The 21386-nt window shown below is 40.0% G+C and overlaps 1 protein-coding gene across 1 annotated transcript in view; it reads right to left on the bottom strand.

The window, feature by feature from the left end:
* The window catches only part of CAP2 (cyclase associated actin cytoskeleton regulatory protein 2), a 98715-nt gene extending 86783 nt beyond the window's left edge, over nt 1-11932 (bottom strand). The window contains exons 1-3 of the mRNA XM_072152649.1: nt 11714-11932; nt 4200-4331; nt 3205-3305 (exon numbers count right to left, since the gene is read on the bottom strand). Of these exons, the coding sequence (XP_072008750.1) occupies nt 3205-3305; nt 4200-4323 (225 nt within the window). The 5' untranslated portion in view covers nt 4324-4331; nt 11714-11932. The remainder of the gene's footprint in view (nt 1-3204; nt 3306-4199; nt 4332-11713) is intronic.
* Between the last annotated feature and the right edge of the window lie 9454 nt (nt 11933-21386).

Here is a 21386-nt window from a genome sequence, read left to right as displayed (position 1 = left end):
TCGCTGATTGGCTTACAGGTCTGCAGATGTCATCTGGGGTGTTCCTTTCTCCTACCCAGAGTTCTCTGCACCATGTAACACGTTGTTTTCGCGCCCATTTAGCAGAAACATGAGGGGAAAAAAAACAACTTCGTTCCCGCGAATCAGCATAAACTTTGGCTTCGTGGCGAATCAAATTTTTCCTGAAATTCTAACCGAAGTTAGAATCATTAGAATCGATTCACCCATCTCTAGTTATTATGCCAAATTATATGAGGCCTAACCCTATAACTCATGAGGAATGTAGGATTTGCTTCATAAAACAAACATCCCCAAACTCAGACTGGAGCAACAGGAATGCTCGTCACAGCCATTCACTGAGTAGGTGATAGCATGCACCATCACTAATCTCTCACACCAGAAATCCCCAGACTCTGATGGGTTGTCCGAAGAGTACTTCAAAATGCTTAATTTGCACATTGTACCCACCCTCAAAGAACTTTATAACTCTATTTATACTAATGGAATATCTGCCCCACAATTTCAAGAAGCCCACTGTTAGCACCTGTCCAGCGAACGCGCAACCACAACCAGGCTTGGCGCTAGCTGTCAGACTGGGTAAGTGGTGGCGAACTCACCCTGCGACGTCCCTGCGGGCTAAGGCCCTGCCTAAAGCAGATAAACCGCCCTGGTAAGGGCGAACCCACTATCAGGAACCTAACTGACGGTCCCTGAGTGACCCTACAACAGGACAGGGGAACTTACTTCGTCTGGCAGCTGCTGGATGGTGGAGCGGACAGGTAACGGAAATACAAGTATAGACCAGTGTTCACACTGGAGCACAGAATACGAACGCAGGACTGAACAGGAAACCAGAATACAGGACTCAAATTAACCAGCAAGCCTGATGGATACAGGTACAGGCGGGATATACACAGGTCAGACTCAAAATAACCAGCAAGGTAAGATGGGAATGGGCAGGTATATAAAGCCGATCCCGGACACGCCCCCACTAGCACTCTGGAGGAACTGTCCATGAGGCTAGTAACCCTTGCTGGGCAGGACAGAAATGCAGGGAGCAGGGTGTGGCGCAGCTAATCCAAACACAAGAATTAAGCCACAGTTCACACACAAATAAACACCTCTATTACGCCAACTGCAGATAGAGCGATGTTCAGGCAGGGACGTTACAGTACCCCCCCTTTTATGAGGGGCCACCGGACCCTCACCATTCCCACAGAGGTTGGGAAGAGGGCTTCCATGAAGAAGTGCCATGATGCATACCCTCTGGGCATCATTACCAGAAGACTAGGACCTAAGGCGGAAATACAGCTTGCAACTCTCCCTGAAGGGAAAATTGTCTCCAGCGAAGAGATCTGAAGGCTGTACCTTAGGTTCATACACAGTCTGACCAGAAATCAAAGGGAGGCGCTGTTCCTGCTGCTGCACACATTCAGACAGATTCTGCACCATGTGAGCCAGACTCTGTACCTGAGCAACAGCAGCTTCCATGGCCTCCATAGTGTAGGTAAGGCTGGTTATTATGTCAGCACCTGTCCAGCAAACGCGCAACCACAACCAGGCTTGGCGCTAGCTGTCAGACTGGGTAAGTGGTGGCGAACTCACCCTGCGACGTCCCTGCGGGCTAAGGCCCTGCCTAAAGCAGATAAAGGCGGGATATACACAGGTCAGACTCAAAATAACCAGCAAGGTAAGATGGGAATGGGCAGGTATATAAAGCCGATCCCGGACACGCCCCCACTAGCACTCTGGAGGAACTGTCCATGAGGCTAGTAACCCTTGCTGGGCAGGACAGAAATGCAGGGAGCAGGGTGTGGCGCAGTTAATCCAAACACAAGAATTAAGCCACAGTTCACACACAAATAAACGCCTCTATTACGCCAACTGCGGATAGAGCGACGTTCAGGCAGGGACGTTACACCCACACAGTTTTACTAAAACCAGGAAATGTACCTGCCATGATCCAATCATATCAACCAATCTCCCTACTAAACCAGAATGATTAAATTTTCACCAATATGCTGGCAGACCATCTGCAGACAATCACACCACACTTACTAACAAATTCTCAGATTGGCTTTCTTCAGGGTCTACACTCGACCAAATGTATTAGACTGGCAATTGTTGCCACAAGGTGAAACATCGCTGTTTTTTTATGGTTTTCCATTTTTTCTCAATAAGACTACCTAGTGCAGAAAACAGCCACTTCACAGACCTGAAGCTCTCAGCTTCAATTGACCACACATATAAGACTCACATGTGTCCCTTGTCCACACCTGGCTGCCACAAATGTACAGTAGTGAAGGTAGATCTCTTTTACTGTCTCTTTGAATGCCCTATTGAAGGCGGCACACAAAGAGAGAAAAGTCAAGGAATTCTTAATCCTGTGGGAACTGTTCATTAATATTCTTCCCCAAATAATTAAAATAAAACTTCATACATGCTTGCAATATACAGTACCACATGGAACTTGGAACGTCAAATTGCCCAAGAACCACCCATTGCCCTTTCTTGAGTGCAATTATTTATGAACACCTCAACACCTTCAGGATTCTGGGATCCACGCACGCTCTTCCCTCCATCTGCCACCTCCCTTTCTCTCTTACCCTCCCTTCACTAATGTTTAGCAGTATGAACTCTAAACCTGGATCACCCTAAGCTAGATATATGTTTGTATGCTACATACGAAGGACTGCTCCATCAATGCACTGTGTGACATACCCCTGACCCCCTCCCTTCCCATACCCCCTCTCAACTTCCTTCACCTCCACTTCTCCCTTCTGGCCTTCCCTTGTTTGATCCTCATTTGTTATAGGTTAATTGTTCACATATTTCAAAAATTCTAATAAAAAAAGAAATAAAAGATTTATTATTATAGATGTATTTTATAATAATATATGGATGGAGCCATGTGCTTTTGTAAACATGTTTTTTTATTCTTATTTACATTTTTACACTTTTCTCTTCCAATTCTATAGGTATGAGACTTTATTTTGTTTTCAGCAATTTAAGTTTCATTTGATGTATTTGCTCATACTTCTAGAAGTTATAGAGCTGGAATTGATTTTATGAAAAATGGTCACCAATAAACCATATGACATATATGGCATTGAAAGGAAAAATCCAGCACAGTAAAGATGATCAATTCTATTTGTAAATATTTTTCAATCCTTTGAAAAAAACTTACTTAACTTACTGACTTACATGAGTTTCCACGTCTCCACCCAGAATTTTGCTGTTTTTAAGATACTGTTCCAAGGTCCCAGTCATCAGGGTATCAAACGCTTCTACATATGCAGCAATACCTAAAAAATGCACAGTAGCTTAAAACATAGATAAAATGTGCATAGACAGGTGGTAAAATGTAATCAGTCAGTCAGTCACCAATACAAGAAAACACTAAAAAATTATGGGTGACAAGAGTTATTTTTTTGTGGTGAATTAATACATTTTTTTGCCTTAAGAGAACCCTTCGGGCCAATTTGATCTGTAAGAGCTTTCTGTGGCCTAAATTAAAAAAAAAAAACATTTATACATGCGCTGGCAGATCCTCTCACAAGTAAATAGGGATAATAGACTGGCTTCATTACACAGGAGCTATACTTATAGCAAAGTGATGCAAGGGTGTACTACTCCTACTTCAATTGCTGCAACCGCAGATGATGGGAGCAAAAAGGTAGAAAATTCATCTATGGGACACTCAACCACTGGTCCATGAGGGATGGGTGGCTTAGTATCTCAAATCAATCCTACTGGCTTTCTTTAACCCCTTAAGGACACAACCCTTTTTCACTTTTAAGCTTCCATTTTTCATTCCACACTTTCACAATTTCTGTATACACAACTGTATGTGGGTTTGTTTTCTGCATATAAAATTGCACTTCTTAGTGATGGTATTTAATATTTCATACCGTGTACTAGGAAACTGCAAAAAAAATTCCACATCTGTTGAAGCTGCCAAAAAACACATTCGAGCCATTTTCTTTCTGCCCTCATTTTACAGCTTTCATTGGAAGCCCCAAATGACACCTCCCCTTTATTCTTTGGGTTGGTACGACCACGTAGACAGTAAATATATATAGGTTTTATTATGTTTTAGTAGATTTTATATGGCCATGGTGTGACCACAGGGGCATGAAAAAATGCTGAGAATCATGTAACATAGCATGTTGTATGTTTCTTGTTTTGTTACATCTTACCTCCATTTATTCCGTTGACAATATCATTCCCTGTTGACTTTGAAAAACAGGATGCTGACAAGACGGTTTCAAGTCGAATCACAGCCTTCTCCAACCTTTCCATTAATCCATGACTCTCTGCCATCTTAAAACCTGGGTTACAAATGCACAGAGATATTTTTATTAATTCTACACAAGCATTGTATTAAATTTTGTATCCATTGTATAAAAACACCCCTAGCTCCCCTGCTGTTCTGTTAATGCCTCTACACATTCCCCACAACTCTACATTTTCAGGAATGAAGTCTTGTTAAAGAGTTTAACACCGCTTCCTTTCACACACTGGATTTGGATGTGTTTTGCCATTTTTTAAAAATGTTAACAAGGAAGCTGAAGTCTTCTGCAGTCAGACCACTTCCGGGTCTGACTATAAACTGAGCTTGCATCTGCATGTTTAGATAGTTTACACTGCACTATGGTCAGAGCATTGCTGGTTCAAGTCCAAGTTGGTATAAAGTAAAATAAGTAAAAAAAAAAAATGTGACATTTAAAAAAACACAAATACAATTGGAATTGCCGCGTCTGTAACAATCTGCATAATAAAACAGAATTGTTACTAGACCTTCAGAAAAAGATAATTTTTCATCAATACCCTTAAAAAAAACTCTAAAAAGTGATCAACAAATGTTATACTTCCCAATAATTCCCAATGGGAAGAAATAAAAAAGCTATATAAATATTGACGTAATCATCGTCACCCATGGAATAAAAGTAACTATATATATATATATATATATATTTTTTTTTTATGGTATGGTGAACGGCCAAAACAAAACAAACAAAAATTGATGATTTTAACTTCTTCCACCAAGAAAGAGTTAATAAAATCTCTTAGATGCCCCAAAATGATGTATCTGAAAAATGCATCTCATCAAGCAAAAAAATAAGCCCCCATTTGTCCACATTAAACAAAAATATATAGCCTGTACAATGTGACAATGCAAATCTGCTCTGAATGGCGCTCCTTCTATTCTATGTCTGGCCATACAGCAGTTTACCACCACATAAGGGAAGTTAGCAAACTCAGGAGAAATTGGGTATCAAACTTTGTTAAGCTTTTTGTCATTTAATCCATTGTGAATGTTTAATTTTTGGGCCACAATGAATATATTGTCCAATAAAACTTTTTGTTTTACAGGGTTTTCTATTATTTAGGTCTCTAAACATCACTTGAAAGGTGAGCAGATGCCTGTAAAATAACGGAAATTGCCTAGCCCCGTGTGACAGACATTCACAGATGGCATCTTCCATTGCTTTAGTTTTTTGTATTTCTCATGTTATCTGACAAATACCGAGCAGCTAATTTCGTACTGATGTGATTCCTTTCGGAATGCAGTTCATATTTTAATGATAAGGTTCATTCCTGTAGCTGAAAATATATCCCAACCTTTCGATAAAAAATGTTCCCGATAGTTTGTTTTTTGTCTATAAACTACAAACACATACTACTGCACCAAAACAACAATGTGTGAACACACCCAGTGTCACTGTTACTGTGGCACAATAGGCACACTGAAAAGCTAGGGCTATGTGGTTATTACCAGATGTATGGTAGGACACTGTAGCTCTACCAAATATACACGTATATAGGGTAATATAGGGGTATGTATGTGCTAAACATGATAATGGTGGTGCCTGCGCTAGGGAGCTTGTGTGAATTGATGGGGCAACGCTAGAAAGACAGTTTTATACTTCTTATTACAGTGATCTGCAAAGAGTTTGTATGTCCTCTCTGTGTTTGCGTGGGTTTCCTCTGGGTCCTCTGCTTTCCTCCCACACTCCAAAACATACTGGTAGGTTGTTTAGATTGTGAGCCCCATTGGGGACAGGGACCATTTTTGCAAGCTCTGTGTAACGCTGCGTAATCTGTGGGCGCTATATAAATAAAGAATTATTATTATTAGTGCAGGTTTCATTTCATTATACAATGTAAAGAATCCATGGAGTGGTTGAAGTGAACTTTAACCCCCCCCCCCTCTCATTACAGCCAAATATAACTAAATTCTTATGGGTTTAAAGCTATTCCTCTGCACTACCAGTGCACGCTACTATACATTGGTGCTGCTTATGACATAGTATGAGACACTAAAGCAGAATATCTAATGTAAAATCTCATCAGGAGAGATGTATGAGGACAACTGCCTTCAAGTAGAAGGGTGAGTCATAAATATCACAGTGTGTGCATAGGTCACTAGCAGAACAGCTGAAACCTGATGTATGCCAGAGGATAGGCTCTTCATGCAATAGCTACCATTAATCAGGCAGAGAGCACATGCTATAGAAAAGTTGTCCTAGTATCAGATATTACAACTCTATTTTTATTTCTACAGTTATTTTTATTCCAGAAGGAGAATGTTAGTTCCTATTAAACACTACCCACTTATAATCTGCCAGATCGGCTACCATCCCTCCTCTGCATCCTTCTGTCTTTAAACTGTCATTTCTTCCTGTTCTACATGAATCTGTGCCACACAGAAACTACTGTAATAATTTGCCTGTCAATCATACTGCTTTTTCCTGTGTGATTTGCATTTTGGTGCTCTGCAGTTAGCATTCATTCCTCTACACCATTAGATGTAATCACCTTTTCTGAAATGCAATATAATTATATGTTACCAACTGCTAAACCCATTATGCGGTGTATAGTGCAGAACATAGAACATTTGGAAAGCATTATAATTGAGAAAATCTAAAAAAACATTATAGAAGAAATTACTAATTCAGAATTATAGGAACCACACTGGGTATGGTTAGGGATTATTGTCTAGGTGATCACCCACACAAGTCTATAAAAATAATTTTCTTAACCTTTTTTTTTCATACTTAAGAATGTTCTAGTTTAAACAATTGTTGGGGTTTTTCCATTTGAAATGCTATTGAAAATCAGTGTCCTCTTTCTCATATTAATGAACCACATATTGTGTACTTGGACAACATGATATTTTAGTGAATTATTATGTATTTTTTATTCTTCCTGGTCTGATAAATTCTATCCCCATATTTAGAAACACATCTTATTAGAAAGTGTCAAGCTATACAGTAATGTCAAGTATAACACAGGGTCAATTAGGATTTGGCCTAATACTATAGTCCAGTGATGGCAAACCTTTTAAACACCGAGTGCCCAAACTACAACCAAAACCCACATATTTTTTGCAAAGTGCCAAAGCGACAATTTAAGCAGTAACTTATGACTCCCTGCTCTTTCACAGGTTTAAATTGTATGGGCGTCTGAGGACACCAATACAGTAGAAAGAAGGAGAAGAAGTTTGGATTATCATTGTAGGGTCCTGGGTTGCCTGGGACTGCAAGGGACCTTGAGTCCTGTTTGGCAAACACTACCCTGGGGTGATGGCAAGGGTGCCCATATAGAGGGCACTGAGTGCCACCTCTGGCACCCGTGCCATAGGTGCGCCACCACTGCTACAGTCTCTGCCGATTTTCAGAAGAAGACTATAAAAAATCCGGTGGGTCATGTATTCACGTCCTGCATAACCTCTACCCATCCTGCCCCATGCCCCAACATGCCCAAAATGACATGTGGGTCAGAGAAGCCGGAAACTGGTGGTGAGGGGGAGATTCATGTGCCTTCTCCATCAGAAATCTGTCATATTGAAGGCATATTGAGAAGACATATTTAATCTCCTCCAGTCACCTCCATTTTCTGATCTCTGTTGTTTTAGCTTCTTCACATTTCACATCCCACACTCATAATACACACTGGGGGTAGTTTATCAATAGAGCGGCACCTTACAACAGTTCTATGTCTGTCTTTGGAGTTCCGCTGCAGTCACATTCACTAAAGTGGCTTTGGACCTTGATAAATCTGTCAGTCATTAAAAAAGTCGCAACATAGACAGGGTGTGGACTGACGCAGAGCTGCACAGAGCTTGCAAAATTGTTTCATGGCCCCAAAGGGGCTCACAATCTAATCAACCTACTAGTATGTTTGGAGTGTGGGAGGAAGCCGGAGGACCTGGAGGAAACCCACGCATACACAGAGAGAACATACACGCTCTTTGCAGATGTTGACCCTGGGACTTGAACCCAGGTCCCCAGTGCTGCAAGGCTGTAATACTAACCACTTAGTCACCATGGCTTTACCTTTCATATTAAGAAAGCAGTGCAGAATTTTTAATAGATGTATCTTGGTAAATTACCTAATATCCTGTTACCCTCACTAACACACATTACAAAAAATATGAGGTAAAGTAGCCAACCCCATTAAGTATAAGTTAGGTGGATAGGATCTAACATTTAGATTTAAAAATCTAAAATCTAGTCAGCTTTTGCATTCTCCTTAGTAGTTGCACTAAGGGATGGGCACAATTACATATACAGGCTGTATTTAATAGGCAATTATGTACTAAAATGAGGCCAGCTTCTTTTCCCTGTTCTCCACCAATAATGTGGTTTAGGCCCCACAGAAAAAACAGGCCATAATGAACACTATGAGGCACATTTACTTACCTGTCCCGTTGCGATCCCCGTGTGTGTCCGACGAGGATTCGGAGCTCCTGCGATTCACTAAGATCGTGCGTCTAATTTCCTGCATGTGTCGCTTCCCTGCTCAGATCCGCTGGAGTTCACCATCTTCTTCCCGGTGCATATAAGTGCATGGCTTGCGACACAATTTTGAATGTTAAATCATGCGCTTAGTCCGAATCAGTCGGGTTGTCCAACAGTCCGCCCGCTGATTTGTGTCGCATGAAAATCTGATTGCGTGTGCCAAAAACCCCAGTTAAATGCGGCACAAAACGGAAAAAGTCGGGAAACTGACAGAAAATGTGGTCAGCGGACCCTTAGTAAATGTGCCCCTATGTGTGTGAGGAAGTGTTTTTTTTTCTTTGCTGAAAGGGGTCCAAGATTCATTATGTACCTAAAAAGGGGGAACCCATTGGCATCCCATCTGCGAGTTTGTGGGGCAGATCGTCCCAGTGCCCACACTGATGTACATTGCCTACATGAAATAGCAATCCTAATATTGACAGTCCAAACCTTTTGTTGTCTTCTTGGCTATTAGCATGCAAAGATGTGTGTGGTATTACTCACCTCTGCATCTATTATATTTGGTTTGAAGAAACATTATACTAACACTTCATTCTTTACTTCCTTGATGCGATCTACATTCACATCACTGAATCTTGTATGAATGCTCTGAACTTAAATTATTAATTGAGAAATGAGCCTTGTTTCATCCCTTTGGTCACACAGTACTCACAGAGTGTCACTGTCCTCACTCAGGAAACAATATGCAGGGACTTGCTATATAAAGCTTGCTGCACCAATATTTACCTACAGTATATTAAAGTATACAGCAACAATATTTACTATATAATAGATACAGTTATATGAAATGCTATTCCCTTATTGCTCCTCATTTGTCCTAATATATAATAAGCAGTTGAAAATTCAGCCGGAGTGATGGGATGCTCTGTTTATATAGAGGGCTAACTTTCTTACAATGGTCCATTGGAATGGTTTTGTTAGGGCTTCTGATAAATATGAAACATGTTTACCCATATGACCAGGTAACATGCTGCGTAGATCATGACAGACCTCTATGTACATGTATTAATCTGTGGATGGTAGTTACAGTATATGATGTGAATGGTGTGGCAGTAAATAGAGCAAGATGATGTTAATTATCCGCAAGCAGAGGTGGCATCTTTTTTATTTCCTAGAAAGCAGTGTTTCCTGCCACTTTTCGACCTGTGACTGGCTGGCATTTTTCGACCTGTGCACCTGCATAAAAATCTGTTTATGTAAAATGCTCTGCTAACCCTAAACCCTTGTTGTTTTGGACAACCCTAATTATAATGCCAGCACAATTCTGTATTCACAGCCAGTGGTCAGAACTAGTACTTTAATGAAACCCCAGAATTATTGTAAATGGTACTGCTCACAGCAGACCTCTGCCACACATGCGTCACCTAGTACCTTCTTTGTGGAGTCATCATATAGCTGAGACTCGCTTTTAATTCCAGAATAGTAGGATTAATTCCAGAATTGTACTCGAAGTACATACAACTCAAAAACAAATGTATAACAAATCAACCAGCAGAAATGTCATCTCAATATATGCACCAAACTTTACTGCTGGAAAAACTCATCATAAAAGAAACATGTCATATTAAACATAGAGTTCAACCTTTGGGAAACATGTTTTAGAGCAGGAGGAGCTGAGCAGATATCATTGCTTTGGGCTTAGGAGTTTAATGGGCAGTCTTTATTCCTGGTAAGCATATATAGAAAGTCAGTTAATAGGACTTCTTCCCAAGTATAAAAGAGAAGGGATTTTAATACCTACATTACCTACACAGATCTATGCTATCAGTGATTACAATTTTATAGTCAATATACTCATGAAGGTTAAAATAAATTAATCTATTAGAGAAGTTAGCTGAATAGGAAAGGGTGGTGTATCAGTGGATAGCTGAGGATCACTTGACCACCTTCCTAAAAATCTATGAACATGATACTCAGCATAAAGTTCTCTTTACTATTTGGACTTAAAGTAGGTTGGAATTCAGTTGGGTATAGTAGGTTGCTGCTGTAAGGACATCCAACAGATGCTCAATCCATAGAATAACTCCATACTACTGTATATAATGATTTATAGACATTAAACATAGCTATAGTCAATGAGACTGGTACAAGATTTATAATTGTATCCACCAGATATCAGCTTTTTACATAATGCGCCATTTTGTTTTATGCACAGAAACTGGTATATCGGTCAGAATATTGTGGAATTAGCATAACATTGCATAGTTTGTAGCCCTGCTTGTCACTGTTAGAGGATTAAAATAATAATAATAATAATAATAATAATATCTTGAACATTGTATGCATCATACATGGATAATGTGGTATAGTTCATTCCTATGGTATGTATACATTACAAGAGAAAATCATCACCAGCAAATCAGAAAAAGTGCATGTAAAAAAAGCAACACAGGCAGTATACAATTACAGAAAATTTGAATCTCTAGACTGCACTCTCAACCTATTGGACAAAACCCTAGTGGGAAGTGTGCTCTGGTAATACCGTGTGCCCCTCGGTATATATAAAAAATTGGATAAAATTAAATATACAATTACAAATATCCCAATGATACAAAGCAGAATCATTTTTTTTGCAAGGGTATGCCAGTTCTGTATCATTGGGAATAGCTAGTTCTCCAGGCAATATGGGAATGAAAAGCCAGGCCATGGCAGACTAAAAGGGAGGGAGTGGGTGGGAGCTAATGGCCATGCTGGATGACTTGAAGCATCTAAAAGGGGAGGTATCTGGATGTGACCCGTCAGTGTGATTTAACGTGAACATTAGGATAATGGACCCGGATGAAGGAATTGTGATGTCTGCGCGCTCAAATGCAGCCTAGATTTCAGCTGCTTATCTTCTCCACATGCCTTCCATGACAATTACAAGCAGATAACAGCACTCACACAGCAGAAGGAGCTGGCATTACCTGCTTTCTGAGGACGAGCTGGTACAGATCCGACGAAAAACCAGTATTATCAATGAAGCAGTTATACGACAGAAGCAGCAATGGGGATGGAGGCGCGCACATAAACACAGGCTGCAGCTCAGTCCCTCCGTGTGTCAGTCATGAACGACAGAGGTGGCTGGGGTTTCCGGGAGCTCCAAATAAAGACAAGTGTTCTGCAGACGAGGGATGGCAGAGGGGAGGGACGTACTGAAAGGAATGACAGCTTCAGCCTGTAAAAAGGCATGCCAACTGAATACAGTGAAAGAGAAATACAAATCGGTCTATTTTGCAAAAAAAATCTCCCCCTTATGACTCTTTGTGAAATGCTGAACATGTGCGTTCATACTGCATGTAATATGAATAAAGATTTTTAGAGAAAGATACACAATAGGATCTCTACATATGATCCAGGAAAGGCTTATATTCTCCCAATCCTTGTAAAATGCTTTATTAATAAGCTGATTTGGAATAACAGATACCAGATAACGAAAAATCTTAATATGGAATCTCAATAATATATGTACAAGAAAGGTCTGCACCACATTCTGCAGATCAACACATTTACCTAGTTATTCCAGAAAGGAGCATATTATTACTTATCATCCGGTTGTATAGGTCCCATTCATATTCCAAACAGCCATTCTCTAATTTAATGGATTAATCCAATAATCTCACGTTCCTCCTCTTCCTGTTTTGATTTGGATGCCAACTCAAGCAGTAACAGAAATTTAGAATAATTCATAATGAAGATTATTTTGCAATGCAGAAGAATACATCAATCAAATGCAAATAAAGGTTTCAAGAATTTATGTTGTAATCAAATCATCCAATATTTGCTTTGCTGAAGCTTCTCTGAATTGTTTAAAGGATTCTGTTTCATTTGTATTATATTATATATTATATTTAATCTTTTAAGATTATTTTATTTCCCATGGTCTGTCGTGCCTCCATAGGGATCAGTGTCGTACAACAAGTGAATACAGTGGGATCAGATTCAGCTTATCTAAGATAGGATAAATGGTGTACTCTGCATGGTAAGGGCCATTCACACTCAGCTCTTCACTGCCCATCTAGGCAGCTCCTCCAGATTTAGAACTGTCCCTGCTACCCAACTACCCAACTTTTCTCCTTACTAGCCCTTATCTCTCCCTATTCCTGTCCCTGACCCCTAATACCAGTACACTGAAGTATACATGTATGAGATATGGTGGATGAGGCTCCCAAAAATGGCTCTGCTTTATAAACAGACTGTTCGGGTCATAGGATGAACCCATAATGATGATCCCAGGTCCCTCTTTACTTAAATCTACACTAATTGGCTCATATCCTATCAGCCTCTGATCCAAACAGGTAACCCCCCCCCCAGTTCCTGTCTCAGTAACGTGATCAGGTGTATGCTTCAACCATGCTTCTTTCTGCCTGGCTCCAAGCCTCAGTAAACCTAGCTAGCCGCCATTTTGCAAGATTCATCATAACCAAAGGAGATAGGATACTACTTTGATTGCAGGTCCATGCCGATTCCACGAACCAACAAATAGATTCACTCATGTCTAGTTGTAAGCGGCATAGCAACTAAAGAGACAGATTTTTTACTACAGGGATTTTACCTATTGCACTATGATTGTCAAGTTCAGCAAAAATGTACTTTTTGTTATCTGTGCTGAACATAAGAAGGAACTTACAGGCAAGCACATAAAACAACAAAAGAAACATTAGATGAAAATCTAATAGTAGAATGGAAATTTTTACAGATGTACTTTTGGCCATGTGTATGTAGCAGTCTAATGAATACAGTAATATGAAGAACAAAATGGTTCTCGGTATAAAATCCAGTATGAAATCCATATGATTATGGAACCCACTGCTAAATATAGATTTAATTATACAGAATTCTTATAATGGAGAGAAGTTTACTAGCTGTACTGAGAGCAAGATTAGCACATTTACTAAGGCCCTTGTGCTACTTTTCTGTTGGACTTTGCTCGTTCTTTGTAGTGCAAGCTGCTTGCACATGCACAGGCGGTCCCCTACTTAAGAACACTCGACTTACATACGACCCCTAGTTACAAACGGACCTCTAGATATTGGTAATTTATTGTACTTTAGTCCTAGGCTACAATAAGCAGCTGTAACGGTTATTACAGGTGTCTGTAATGAAGCTTTAGTGTTACTATTGATTTTTATGACAACCCAACATTTTTAAAATCCAATTGTCACAGACACCAAAAAAGTTCTATCTGGGATTACAATGATAAAGTATACAGTTCCGACTTACATACAAATTCAACTTAAGAACAAACGTACAGACCCTATCTTGTATGTAACCTGGGGACTGCCTGTATTTAAGAAGTGTTTGCGCTACATGTGTGTGACATATATTTGTACTATGTGACACATTTATCATACAACATTTATCACTGTTCCGACAGAAGTGCGTCGCACACCCCGTGTTAAGGGTGCACCAAAAAAGGTTGGTGCACTGTCAGAGCAGTGCAGGGGACGCCAGATTCTTCATGAATGGGCACCACAAATCATGAATTTGGCAGACCCTGAACACTACACAGGCAAACTGCACCTAGTGCAGTTTGCACTGTTTTTGATAAATATGGGACAAAGTGATTATGAGACTTGAATGGAAAGGAAATATTAATCACCACAACCTTCTGTGATGCTTCCCCCTTATGAATATAAACCTGGTACCGGTAACAAGTCTTCTTGTATGTCGCAAAAGTAAGATTATTAAAATTGGACAGCAACATTTTCCTAGCATTTACTAATGTGTAAACCACCCTATGTAAAAATGTTAGAAAACTAATTGTGGGTGCATGGAATGTGAAGTATCACTGTAATGGACAGCAGCATACACACTCTCAGTTCCCTGTGTTGATGCACCAGTCTTAACTCCTCTCTGCTTGCCCGTATCACTTTAAACTAAAGTAGCACGATACAGAGAGGAGCCACCTGACCACCTTGTTTAAAGGGGTTAACTAAAGCTGCTGGGTCTAATTAGCTTCACCAGTTACAGGGGAAAACTTGTAAAAGAAACAAAAAAAAACAGTGAAAATGTCCCCCAAGGGTCATCGCCATAGTAGCCTCATTTGGCCAAGACTATACATATTATATATCAAAACGACCAAAACAAAATAGGGAATTCATTTATAATGTTTATTTCGAGTTCATTTGAAAATGTAAAAAAATATGTATTATAAATGACAAAGAAAAGCCTTTTTTCCAATTTTAGCAGCAAATAAAACTAAAAATGAAAAGAAATCTTTAAACTTTTATTATGTTTTAACTAGCTCCAAGTGTCCCAAAAAAACACTGCAAAAAATTTTAAGGTAGCATGCAAAAAATAAAGTTATGGCCCGTAAACCACCGCATAAAAAAATTCACTAAAGTGCCCCAGTCACTAGAGCCTATTTAGGCCGTATCACTAAGGGGTCAAGGGAAATTGACCATCAAAATCAAGCATGATACACCAGGGAACTTACTCATAGCTCCAGGGACTGTGTCTGTGGTAACCTTCTTATATTTGTTATCCATGGCCTCCCCACTTCCAAAATCTCCTTCTAAAATTATGCTAATGAGTGCCATGGGGGAGTTTCCAGATGCGCTCTGCGCTCTGGCTTCACAGGCTGATATACTGTGCAGGAGCACTTACAGAAGGCAGAGGGGGGGGTGCTGAGAGAGCAAAGGGAAGGGGGGGGACGTGTTCCCACACAGTGTAGCAGCCTGTGAAATGGTAATTAGCATACACGCCTCAATATATAATCAAACAGCAGTCACTTTGATAAATCTGATGCAGCATAATACAACTGTACTCTTTCTTTAAAAAAAAACTGCAGAAGCTAGATATACAGTAGATGCTATAGTGCCAAAGATACTTGCATCTGAAGTCATGCTCCAATTGCAACCACTCCACTCAGTCTTACTAAACTCGGGCAGAATATGACCTTTTCAGAAGGTTTACATATCATTTTCAGGGTTTATATTTTTTATAAAAAGAGGGGGGAGGTAACTAAAAAAGGATAATCTGTACCACAAAATGAGGGTGCTGTTAGTTTAGTTGTGAAAGTGCAAATGATGGGCTCCCTTTGTGACACTGGTTACTAAAGTACATTGGTACTTCTATACATTGTTGCAGTTCTCTAACGTTTCTTATTTACCGATTACCTTTAGTACTTACAGAGTGGTTGTAAAGTTTGAAGAAACAGCAAAGACTTTACTGTACATGTGCCACATCTGTTGAGTGTGATAGCTGTACATTTTTCATGAATATGAATAAGGGGTTAAGGGGCCTTGACCTACTTATTCACATTACTAGAAACTATATATTTAAAGTCTTCAGCATAGGACTGTTTAAATGCAGGAGAAATAGATTCATTAAGCACCAAGTTCTTTAATGCCATCCAAAATCCTTGGGGCAGATTATACAAGCTTAGAGGCATCTAGAATGTTTACACACCTAAAGGAGTCATTTTTCATGTTATTTGTGTCTGTTTGTGGCATGCTAATTTTATACTTTTTCTAAGCTATGTTGAACATACCAAGAGATTTATAAACTATTGTGGCAGAAATTGTTTCAAATAAGAGCACAGTTCTACTTCTACTTTAAATTTCTATGGTATTCTACTATGGTCACCATAGGAGACCAGTATTTCTCACCCACAAATTGATTATTTTTATGGCAACCAGGGTTTTTTTAAGAGGCCACCAGGCCTGCCAGTAGTAGGTGCTCATTATGATGTGCCAGAGGCATTCCCTAGTAGACAGTTTCAATGCTTTGGTATACCAGTATATAGTATGGAGTATATATAGAGGTGATTTCAGTTGCAACTTGAACCAATCAGCCAGGGGGATCACAAGCCCCTGTACCAGGGTTGGGATCCAGCCAGTTCTCCCTCAAACTGATTGTTAAAATAAAAGCCAATTCAGAGAAGCAGGCAGAAAGGGTAATTACAGATAAAGAAGAGTAGTTTGAACAGAGCTGGGAAACTAAAACACTATGAACAAGCAAAGAATGAAGCTAGGCTAGAATATACCCAGCACTGAACTAACTATGAGTAAGATTATATGATCTTAAAGGGAACCTGTCACTGCTGTTTGAAAAAATTAAGTTGCGTACGTACGTATGTATCCGCCCACCTCAACTCGCTAGACTCTCTGCCTGGTAACCGAACAAATGTAATTTTTTTTTCCTTTTCTGCACAGCGATTTTATTAGCTGAAGATAGGTTGCCCTTATGCTAGGGCTCTATGGGAACCTTCCCGCAACTTAATTTTTTCAAACAGGGGTGACAGGTTCCCTTTAAAGGACATCTACTAACAAGATGAAGGATTGTAAACCAAGCCCACTGACACATTGGTGTGTGCCCCTCTGGCAGGATCTTCTCTTCTTTTCTGGAGCCTGAGGGGCTCCGGGCTCCATAGGTGTTAATGAGTAGTTTGTAAAGCCTTTTTTTCATAAAAAGGGCATAGGAAGCTTAAAGAAGAGTGGATCCTTCCAGTACACCCCAGTATGTCAGTAGGCTTGGTTTACAAACCTTGATCCTGGTGGTAGATGTCCTTTAAGATGATATAATCCTGCTTGCAGTTAGTTCTTGCCTAGCTTCATTTTTTGCTTGTTCATAGTGTTTCAGTTTTTTGATTTCACCATTCACATCCTAGATCGTGGTGGTAGAAGTCATTTAAATACCTGGGCTTCAAGGTAATTGGGTAATTGGGCCTGAGCTCAGAGATCCAGACATCACTTAGAAGTGTGGCACTGTCAATCACCAAGGGTTAACACTGCTAGAACAGGCTAGGCTGTAGGACAGAAACAGTTGTAGGTGCTGAAACAATGATATAAGCACAGTAAGGCCACAGTAAGTGCAGCATGGGCTTAGAGCTGGCTGGAGAAAGAGGAGGTAAGCACAGTTTACCCCTTCTCCCTCCATGCAATGCATGTCTATGGCAGCCTTGAGCTATCTGCCAGTTTTGCGGCTAGCTCACGGCTGCCATCATGTGCATGGGGCCTTAGTAAGCTAAACCTGTGTTCAAACACAGTAGCACAATGACGTGCAAAGATAAAATCAATGTAACCAGATGTAACAGCACCATCCCTCCTATGAGGGGTCACCTGACCCTCATTCTTCTTACCAAGTTTGGAAGGGTTTTGGTGATGGTTGATTTTGAGGATAGATATTTTAGATCTAGCACAACCTTGCACATGCAGCAACAAAATCAGATTCATCATGAGGTGAAGATTTAGGTGTACAAACAACCTTTCTGCAGGAGTGTTTCTGGGAACTAGATCTTGAGAATTAGCTGTGAAAGTATCAAGGTCAAGATGATGGCCAACACATTACTGGGGAACAAGATTTTTTCAGGGGGTACTGACCTGAGCATTATCTTGCAAAATCTCATGCAGTGGATGAGATAAACTGAAACCCTCTTCTTGGGGCTCTTAGACCCTGGGGAAATATCAATGTCATAGTTGTGAGGCCTATGCAAGGGTAATGACTCTACAGACTCTTTGTCCAAACCATGAGCTCAATCAGAAACATACTCAACAACTACTTTCCTCTACCTGACAGTTAGAAACAGGCAATGAAGTGCACAATAAGAGGGACACTTTGACCCCCATTCAAGTAGTTCTCCAAAATCCCAATCAAACATAGGTTTATACAATGCTAACCATGATAGACCATATTATTCAACACAAAAAAACTCCATATGCTCAGTGTGAACGGAGGGAACTTGCATGAAAACAGGAGGAGTCTTGAAACAAACTTTACCCCCCTTAAAGAGGCAGAATCCACTCTGGTAACATGCAATGGATGATCTAATTTAACCAACTACAGACCTAAAGCGGAGACAAATGCAAAATCAACAAAATTGTTGACAGACCCTGAAACTATCAGGACTAGTTTGGCAAAGACTTATTTTTAGCATTCTAGGACACTGGCAATTTAAGCTTAGTAACAGATAGAGGGTACCAGGGTTCCTGAGAGGTCCCCTTGATTTTCTGACAATGACCCGGGTCTGGTGGGACAGATCCGCAGGAAATAAATGGACCTTCCACAGTAGAAACACAAGGTGTTCATCAAACAATGTTCCATTCTGGCTTTAGCATTCATGCTCCCCAGTTGCATGGGCTCAGGTTCAGAGATAGTAATAGGAGGGACAGATTCTTTAGAGGACAGAAAAGGGAAAAAACAGAGGGCTGATCCAAGTCTATGGCATTAGGCAGATATGATTAATTCTATCAATGCCCTTTTTTGTTTCAAAACAGTAACAGTTCCTGTTGTGCCATATACACGTAAAAGATATTTTGTTATTCATCATATTTTGACAGCTAAGAAATTAGTAGGGCCAACTTCTTGACTCTAGGAAGAAACAAAAGGACTTACCAAGGCGCAAACTGAAGGTCGAAGGCTATATAGCTCCAAAATTATCGCTTTTAATCATGCAGTTTCTTCATCTAGCCTTGTATTTGGCAAAGGCCGAAATTTACTGAAGTGCTTGATCCTAATTTCACTATAGTATTTAGTCTGCAGTTACCAACGCTGAGGACTTCTTGACTATGCTTCTTTTGGGTTTGGCAATGCCTAACAATGCGTAAACCCACCTCCCAAAACCAACCCCTTTAGGTATCCTGTTGTTGAAAAATTTAACTCCCTCCCCAAATAGCCCTTGATATCTCCCAATTTCAGCATTGTAAATTCTTCAACCTCAACCTGCACACAAATATTTAGAACACAAGCTGTCAGACAAGCCCCTCCCTTCTTAGAAGAATATGAACCTTTTAATATCAAAAATAGCAGTATTTAAGTATAGAGTAAGTAACATTGTATATAAAGAAATTTTAAAGGGGGGGTAAAGTGGGACTAAAAAAACGTAACTGCACCGGATTTATCATGAGTTTTCATATCAGAGAGTCATATGATAACTATGCCCCTACAATATCCAATATATTAGTAATGTTATATTATAGTCACAGAGCCTAAAGTAAGGAAACAAAAACATTTAAATACTCACCTCTCACAATCATCTTACAGGATACAGGGTTTTTGTGGCCTGTGAGATTTGGATCTGACTCCTGATGCGTGCAAGGTAACGGCATGTAATGTCATTGCATCAGGGATTGGCAGCACATACATAGGAAAGGCCTATACCCTCGAAGAATTAAAATGCAGCTTTCCCCATATCACCTGCTATATTCTGCCTATGTAATATATTGACAAATCTTAATCTCCCACACCTTCCTCAGAAAAAACTGAAAAATGTACTAACATTTGATAACATCCCCACATACTTACTGGAGCTCTGTGACTGATTACACATGCTGGTGCCGTCTCACACAGTAATAAGTCAGTCAGTGACATAGACATAAGTTGCAAATAGTACCTTATAAATGACTATGTAATCCATCAGTAAGAGAACTTCATCATGACTTCCCCTGACTATGGTTTATCACTGCTGAATTCACTGCCAAATGTCTTCAGCTCTGTGCAGGACATCTCCGCACTGCACCAGTATAAATACCACAATCACTGGAAGATGCGCAAGGAAATATCTGGTCCTACATATAGACCCACCCCCCAGTTTAATAGATATCTGTTTCCATATATAGTTTAACCCCTTAGCGCTCTGCGCCGTAGCTGTACTGCGATGAGTACAGCTACTGCGCAGAGACGATGCCGGTTCAGCTCTGCATAGGAGCCGAACCAGCATCGGGGGGCTAACACCCGCAGTCGGAGTGGGCTCAGATCGCAGGTGTTTAACCCGTTAAATGCCGTGGTCAACGCGACCACGGCATTTAACATGCCTTCTGTCTTTCCCCCACGATCGGCACCCCGTTTCAGGGGCGCCGATCGCTGCTATGGCATCTCTGGGGTCCAATCGAAACCCCAGAGATGCCTGAAGGCAGTGCCTTTAAGATGGCATCTGTGACGTCATCTTAAAGGCACAGTGTCAGCCTATGCATGTGCATAGGCTGACACTGCTAATACTCTGCAATACATAAGTATTGCATAATATTACCATGACCAAGCAATCAGATGATTGCTTGTTCATGTCCCATGGTGGATCAAGTAAAAAAAATGTTTTTCAATAAAAAATAACTTTATAAATCACTAAAAATGCCCAATAGCCCCAAAACATATAAAGAGACATAGAATGCTCAAAAATGTCTAAATCATAACACAAACCCCACATATATAGTATCACCGCGTCCGAGGGGTTAACAATCTTCGTAAAAGCTGTTTCTGATAGCTTGAGTGGTGCAGATTTGAAAATGGGCTGATTATATAGGGGGTTTTAATGCTAAATATGTAAAAATAGTCAATTCTGAAAATACGGAAAACCGCTATTCGATTTGTAAGCCACGTGACGTCAAAATAAATTATCCAGACATTTCAAAAATTATGAAAAAATAAAGTAGACATATGGGAAATGTTATGCAGCAAGTTATTTAGGTGGTAAATCTATCTGACTGAAAACGCGATGATTTTGATTTTCGAAAATGGCAAATTTTTCTAAAAATTCATAAATTTTTCTTTTTTTGTAAATAAACGCAGAACTTATCAGCCAAAATTTACCAGAAAAATGAAGTACATGTGAGGAAAAAACAATCTCAGAATTGTTTAGATAAGTAACAGTGACGCAGGTCA

Source organism: Engystomops pustulosus, chromosome 5, assembly GCF_040894005.1.
Source record: "Engystomops pustulosus chromosome 5, aEngPut4.maternal, whole genome shotgun sequence".
NCBI lineage: Eukaryota > Metazoa > Chordata > Amphibia > Anura > Leptodactylidae > Engystomops > Engystomops pustulosus.
Note: the sequence above shows the minus strand (reverse complement) of the source record. Positions and strands in the feature narration are given on the sequence as shown.